This window comes from Pterocles gutturalis, unplaced genomic scaffold (assembly GCF_000699245.1).
Source record: "Pterocles gutturalis isolate BGI_N339 unplaced genomic scaffold, ASM69924v1 scaffold22392, whole genome shotgun sequence".
In the NCBI taxonomy this organism is placed as follows: domain Eukaryota; kingdom Metazoa; phylum Chordata; class Aves; order Pterocliformes; family Pteroclidae; genus Pterocles; species Pterocles gutturalis.
Genome location: NW_010113362.1, coordinates 8,915 through 16,258, shown reverse-complemented (window position 1 = coordinate 16,258; position 7,344 = coordinate 8,915). Strand labels below are relative to the sequence as shown.

General features: G+C 45.1%; 1 protein-coding gene across 1 annotated transcript; it reads left to right on the top strand.

The window, feature by feature from the left end:
• The first annotated feature begins 752 nt into the window (after positions 1–752).
• LOC104459876 (selenoprotein T) lies at positions 753–7,344 on the top strand. The gene is made up of 5 exons (XM_010074474.1): positions 753–868; positions 1,930–2,056; positions 3,518–3,605; positions 5,026–5,177; positions 6,655–7,344. The coding sequence occupies exons 1-4, from the start codon at positions 795–797 to the stop codon at positions 5,148–5,150; spliced, it is 414 nt and encodes a 137-aa protein (XP_010072776.1). The 5' UTR covers positions 753–794; the 3' UTR covers positions 5,151–5,177; positions 6,655–7,344.

The window sequence follows — 7,344 nt, the reverse complement described above, 5'->3', positions numbered from 1 at the left end:
CCTGGAGCTCACCCCCTGGGCTGGGACTGACCCATCCCCGGAGCTCACCCCCCGGCTGGGACCGACCCGCTGCTGCCCCAGAGCCCGGTGGAGGAACGAGAACATTCACTGCGGGTCCGGAGCAGAGCCTGGGCCGGGCGTTGTCATGCGGGTCTGGGGAGCACCGCAAAAGGCGTGCTCAGGAGAAAGTACTTTAATTCTTCTATGGTAAGATGAGGCCAGATAGTTTTTATTTCAGTTATTGCAGAGGCAGCTGGTGGAAGCGTGAGCCAAAGTACAGCTCTGTAATGTTTAACTTTTCTGTAGTTAATCTGGCCGTCCTGATACAGAAATAACCGGGAGCGATGGGACCTGTCTGTGGGCAGTCCCAGAAAGAGTTAAATTTAACTAGTAAGGAATTAAAATGGCATTGCATGAACCTTTTTTTTTTTCTTTAACCCAGAGCAAGGTGATCCTTGTCTGACTCTAATTTTTACTGGGGGAACAAGCGATTCCTTGCCTAGTGGGCTTTGTTGAAGCATTGTGTCTGCGGTTGTACATGACAACAAACTTGTGTAAAGCCGAGCGCCTCGCCAGCTGTCAGCAGTTCTGGTGTGTCAGTCAGCTGCACATCAGTTTTCTTCTTCTTTGGCATGAAGAGTTCCGGTTTTATTTTAAACTGAAGGGATTGCGAGCAGTGCAAGTTCTGGTGTTGCCAGTTCGGCAGTGATTTACGTACAGCACTCCGGTTTTGGTGACAACCCTTGTCTGTGTTTAGTGTCTCCTGAGGCTACCGGCGGGTGTTTGAGGAGTACATGCGGGTCATTAGCCAGCGGTACCCAGACATCCGAATTGAAGGGGAGAACTACCTTCCTCAACCTATATATAGGTAAGCCGATGACCAGCAGTGCTAACTCTTTTTTTCCAATATGTAGGCTCAGCATGGTGGGTGGTAAGCGTGTGTATTTACACTTAAATATTACTGTAAATGGGAACTTGGGGGTTTTTTTTCTGTTATGGTGACATACAGGCTCAGTTGTCTTCTACCTTGCAGATAGCCACTCTAGTTCTCCATACCAGTATTACCACCTGCAGGTCTGTATGATGAGGCCTGGCGTGTTCCAATATAAAGTAAATTATATCATTCACTTCTTTTCACAGTGAATTTTTCCAGCTTTCCTTCATGGTGTATCTGGACATAAATTAACATTTGTTGCTCAGCTTATGCACAAATTCCTGTAATCGGTTAAGATTGCAGAGGAGGGAGGAGTTTGTTTTTAACATCTAAATCAGGGGAGAGCTAACCTCGTCAGAGAGGCTACCGTGGTGTCGTAACTGCAGGCTGGGGTTCTCCCCAGAGAAATTTGGCAAAAGACAAAACAAAAATAGAGTTATTCCTATTACTTAAACCACTGTGTACAGGCCAGAGAGTGATGCCACCGTTACTGTGGCGGCTTCTGAACCACTTCTTGACCTAATTACTGTAGTAATTACAAAGGTAAGAATACCTCAGTGTGAATGTGCCCCTGGCTATGGGTTTAATTCTTACAAAGAGCTGTGGGCTTTTCTGCATCTGCTGGGAAAATGTGTTGCAAGGAGGCTGCGCACGTCAGTTACATGTGTTGTCTCTATAATATGGAACACTTTTAAGAAGCTGAACGTATCATCCAGTTGAGACACGTGTAAGTTGAAAGCAAATGTCTGTCTGAGGTCTGCTTGGGAAAACAGTCTGTGTGCGTGGTGCGCAAGAGCTGTGTCCTGAGGCTGTGGGGTTTTGTTAACGTGGGCTGCTTTTGGGGGGTGTGCTCTCTTTACAGCGAGGTAAATTTACTGGAAAAGTTTTGTATTTCCTCTGAAACACTGAGTTGTATGCTATCAAAATTCTCCTGATGAGATGAATTAGAGCTATATAGTGGTGCTGAGTCACTTTTGTGTGTTGTCTTTCAATAGGCACATCGCATCCTTCCTGTCTGTCTTCAAGCTAGTGTTAATAGGCTTAATAATCGTTGGCAAGGATCCCTTTGCTTTCTTTGGCATGCAAGCTCCAAGCATCTGGCAGTGGGGCCAAGAAAATAAGGTAAACAGCATACTTTCTTCTTTTATTTTGGAAAAGCAGTTTTAGCATGACTTCATTAGAGTGCTGTGGGGTACTTTGCAATTGTTACTGACTTAACTTTCTTACACTGCAGCCTTAACAGAACCTTTCAGCATCCATAACTAAATATCCCTGAGAATCTTAACAGTAGTGTAGTTATTCTTAACAGTAGTGCTTCATGTTTTTGCCAGACCCAGATCCGATTCTCAGCATCTCTTCCCAAGCTGATGATGCTGCAGAGGCACAGCTGAGGTTAACGTTACTGACAAAGATTATAGAAGAGTTTTTTATTTTTCAGGGCTTAGAAGTAGAATTTCAAGCTGGTATTGTTGGTGTTGAGATTACAGCTTCTCTTTTCTATTGTCCATAAGTATTTTGCAGTTCCTGCTTTCATGAGACTTTCAATAGCTTAGGCATGCAGTTTGACGGAGGTTAGAAAAATGAAGTTGAAATTTAGTGCGTGTTTTTGCAGAACATACTTGGGCAGGACAGACTGTGCCTTGTGGAGTGAACATCCCCGAGTCAGTACTGACGATGCTAACAGATTAGTGGTGGTGTACGCTGATTTATAGTAACCTTGTTCCAGATTTATTCTATTAAACCAAAGCAATTTGTAAGTTTATTAACCTTTATGTATTTGCCTGGTACACAGATCCTCGCACTGAGTTACCCTGCAGTGGGTCTCTGTCCCAGCCACTTTGAATGTGCAGAAGCTGTGACAGACCCTGATGAGTTAAATGGGCCAAAGACACCGAGCTGGGCTGGCTGCGGTGTGTCTGACCCACGATGTTGTGAACAACTGTCTCCCAAATTCTTCAGTGTGGCAGGAACCCGTGTGCATGAGAAGGGGATGACAGAGGTGCTGGCGATGGAGGGAGGTGCTGCATTGCTCAGATTGCATCATTTCATCCTGTGGCACCAACGCACACGGAAAATTCTGGATGATTAGCTTGAAGATATGCTAGAGGGTTGACAGTTCTTGGGCACTAACGCAGTTCTTGCTCTGCTGTCTGTGTCGGGGCCTGTGGCTTCTTGATCCGAAGCGTCACTCTGACGAGGAGGGGCAGCGTGGAGGAACCATTGCACGGTTCCCTCGTCGTCCTGCATGGGCCATCGCAGCCACGTACTTCTGCACGGCAGCTGTTAAGATGAGCATAGATCTGGAGGAGAGGAGCGAGGAGATGTAATGAGGTGGAATTGCGATCAGGATTGCGAGTTGGGGGGTTTCAGAACTGTTTTGATTCCTGCCTTGGGAAGGCAGAATGCACAGTCATTTTAAAAGCAGGATGAGAGGAAGGTGTCTGTGCGATTGGAAGATTACGTGATAAATTGCAGAGGGGAATTTAGAGACACCTGTAAACTTCCAGCGCTACTTAAAGGTGAATGAAATAAGCTGTGGCTCCCATGGCTGAAGTATCTGGGATTCTCTTTGTTCTGTTCCAGGTTTACGCTTGTATGATGGTCTTCTTCCTGAGCAACATGATTGAGAACCAGTGTATGTCGACAGGTGCATTCGAAATAACTTTGAATGGTGAGCGAGAATTTCTGTGTAAGGGAATCGCACCGTGTTGCGTGTGTACACACAGATTGTGAGAGTTGTTGTGTTGGGAGAGGGCGAGATGATGTTACGAAACGTTGCGTGTTTCAAAATGTGATGGTTTGTGGTAACTGCTGTCTATTTTGGATCTTCACATGTTCTGTATCGCAGTAGATAATGCAAATCATGTCCTAGAAAGCAGTGTATACAGATGACAGATATATTTTAAAATACCTGTGTAAAAACTTACTTAACGGAACGCTTGGTCACCTGGAGTAATGCATATGATGGGCGTTAAGTAAGAGAAGATCAAGCAGGGAAGCGTACTCTCCGGTTAGTGCAATGCTTTCCCTGTGCTGTTTTGTGAAGTGCTTCAGCTTTGGCATCCTGCTGCATCCATTGCTGTTCCAGATTTTGGTACCCGGGGCAGCAATACTGATTTTTCAGGTTACGAGTGTGGACCTGTGTTCAAATAATTTTATAGTTCCAAAGATTACGTAAACTTGATGGAGTACAGAATTTTTCGGGCTCCAGGTACAAGTAGTTAATCCAGCCCTGTGCTTTCCAGTCTCAATCTCTGATTGCGCAGGATGCGTTTCAGTATCATAGTTTCTGAGTCAAGTCACGTGCAGCGGAACCTTTTAAAGTCTGACTGTGTGGCATCAGAGTAGTTGAACCCGATGCGCTGCTAGTCCTGAATCTCAGACTGGGATTGGCAGCAGAGCCTTCCCTGGGGTGGGCAGTCACAGAGGGATTTAGGTGAGTTTCTGGTTTGTGTTTTGGAACAATGTGGTTGCAGTCTGGCCTTGGTTTTGTGTGGGGGGTGCTCAGGGTGGGTTCCTGAGGTGCTGTAGCAGGGAGGGGTATTTGCGGGAGTGCTTATCTGCCCACGTCAGAAATGAATGTTGTGTTTTCCCGAAGTGTTTCTGGACTGTGGTGCCTTTTATACTTTGGGGGAGGCAGGGAACAATGGGTGCAGCTGCTTTGAGTGGAACCTTCCCAGCCAGACCTTGGGAACCAGAACTTTTGAGGGTCAGCCTTAGATGCTGGGCAGAGTGAGAGGAAGACTAACGAGACTTATTGATGATTAACAAGATTTATTGATGGTTTAAAACCTCAGTGTGCTATTCTGCCACTCACTAATCTACTGTTAGACATTCTGTCAGTGGATATTTTGAACCTCTAAATCCATATAATATGCTGCTAAATGGAAGCATTAGACTCTGTTCTCCTGGTTGGACTGGGCTTTAGTACAGCCAGAGGTTTGAAGCATTGCTGATTCAGATATTTTCCTCAATATAAAATTGTACCAACATGAATCACTTCCTAGATATTTTAATTTTTTTGTTTAAACTAGCCCTGTGTGTTTTCTGTCAGTGTAACCTGCTTTTCTCCCCTCTGTGTTTTGTGGTAGATGTTCCCGTGTGGTCTAAGCTGGAGTCTGGCCACCTTCCTTCCATGCAGCAGCTTGTACAAATTCTTGACAACGAGATGAAGCTCAATGTGCACATGGAGTCAATGCCTCATCATCGATCATAGCCCCATCTATCAGCACTGAAACTTCTTGTAAGTCTTCTTCCAGTCACCAGCTGTCTGCTGGCTCAGCTGTGGCGGGCTGCGTGGTGCAGATTGAACATTGCCATCAAGTATTTGTTCATTTAAATGTGTTTTACTGGAGAACCAGCTCTAGTGACTGTAGGTAAATCAACACGTATGATGTTACAGGTACGGTTCTGGTGGGAGGTATTGGTTTGGGGTTTGTTCTGCCTGTTCCAGAAGCGGAAGCTGGCGTTCCTTTGGGCAGAGGGAGGTGTGTTACTGTGTGCAGAAGGCCTTAGGTTAGTGAACGGTATTGTGGAGAGACGAGAAAACACACTGCACTGTGTGCCTTAAAATAGTCTGTGGAAGGGGGTTTCTCTGTAACTTGTAACCTAATTGAATCGCCTGGCCCTAGAAAGTAGAACGTTTTCTTGCTCCTGTCTGTGTGCTGCACTGTTTTAACCTTTTGCAAACACTCCTTGACTGTTAGGAGCAGAGGGTTTGCATCTGTGCTTATATGTTTTATGACAAGCCAGTTCCATGTACCTGTGTCACCTGTAGCTTTCAAAACACGTGGCTTGTGATTTGTTGGAGGAGCATTGATGTGCTGTCTTGGTGCAAAGACTGCTGTGGTGCAAACATTGACAGTTGAGACTCGGGAGAGCGCTTCAGTGAAGTAGCGCTGTGCTGCGGTGCAGTTTTTTGCACAGGAACGCCTTGGTTTGAGAGACTGTTTTCTGGGCGTTACCTTGCCAACAGGTTCCTGGAGTAGGGAGCGCGATTCGGAGAGATTGCTGCCTCAGGGTCCTCATGAGGGAATATGGGAAACAGTTCACTTTTGATTCCTGCAGGCACATCCTGTTTGTTCAGTTAAGTCTGGTTTGTCCTAGTAATTTGGCAAAAGTCATCTTAATGGTGAAATAAATGGTTTCATACTTTGAAGTATTATTTAGCGTTAAAAGGTTTGGTGTTTCCTGTACTTTTCAGGCGGGCTTGTGGAAGCCCAGCATCACGTGTGTATGGACTTGGAGGGTTGCGGGCAGTATTCTTTGTTGCTAAGTAGACTGACGTCACTTTGAAGCTTACAAAGCATGCTAAGACTGTTCTTATGTAGAATTTTATTTAATAGGATAAGTTTAGAAAAACAACAGCAACAAGCCCCATTCAGCTGTATTTCCATCCACGTGAGAAATGTCACTGTCGGACTCTCCTGCCTGTAGCATGACTCAGTGTTTTCATGTCTCCTTATTTAAGTTGGTCATTCTGATGGTATCCTTGCAGGCAAACGCCCAGCATAAAATCGTAACAGTACTCTCTTGCTGCGAGTCCTGACCTCCCACAGACAGTCCTTGTCATTCCGGTTTTGTAACCCTCAGTGTGCGTAGCCCGCTGTTCTCCCTGCTTCGCAGCAACGCCCCAGCACTCTGCTCCAGTTGTTGGAGGTGGTTTGCTCGTGAACGTGGGAGCCGGTTGCCGACTGTAACACTTGTGTCTCCGTTTGCAGGCATTAAGTGATGGTTTCCGAGGGCAGCGTGGCGCAGACCCATGAAGGCCTGTACTGAAGACAGCACGCTGTTAGTACAGACTGGATGCTTCTCTCGCAGCCATGTTGTGCCTCCTGAAAAAAAACTTAATGAAAGACTCTTTCAGTGCTGGCATGTTCCCAGATACTGCACAGTCACGGAGTGCAATAATACTGTATAGTTTTTTTAAGATTCCATTCGACCAGTTCATAGCTCAGCAATGCAGGCATTACTAACTGTAACTTATTTTATATTCGTGTTTCACCCCATGGCGGATTGAGTTGATATCTGATTTTTCCTTGGGAAAAAAGTTTGTTTAATCTGTTGTATTTTATATGAATTTATGTTCTTTTTCTAGTTTAAAATGAAGTTATAGGAGTGTCTGATATTGTCCTAAACTGTTGAGTAACTGACAGCTGTCTATCAATTTTTCAAAAGATATGGCAGAGTTGAACAGTGCATTATATACTAAATTATAGAAACAAAATTATATGCAGAGTAGTTACATCATTTTGTGACTTCAGTAAAAAGTAAGATCAGCTGCTCTTTAAATCGCGTTGGCCAGCTCAGGAGGTTTTTCCTTGACCATTTGGAAGAGGTGAAAAGCTGGGCCGCTCTCCTGTCCTAGAGAGAAACCGAGAAAGTTAATTAAAATAAAGAGCTCTCATTTA

Bases quoted from the DNA above. Each gene is read 5' to 3' on its own strand.
- LOC104459876 (XM_010074474.1), top strand. From the start codon at position 795: ATGCGGGTCATTAGCCAGCGGTACCCAGACATCCGAATTGAAGGGGAG. The intron at 869-1,929 runs GTAAGCCGATGA...GTCTTTCAATAG, and splicing joins CTTCCTCAACCTATATATAG to GCACATCGCATCCTTCCTGT. The intron at 3,606-5,025 runs GTGAGCGAGAAT...GTTTTGTGGTAG, and splicing joins ATTCGAAATAACTTTGAATG to ATGTTCCCGTGTGGTCTAAG.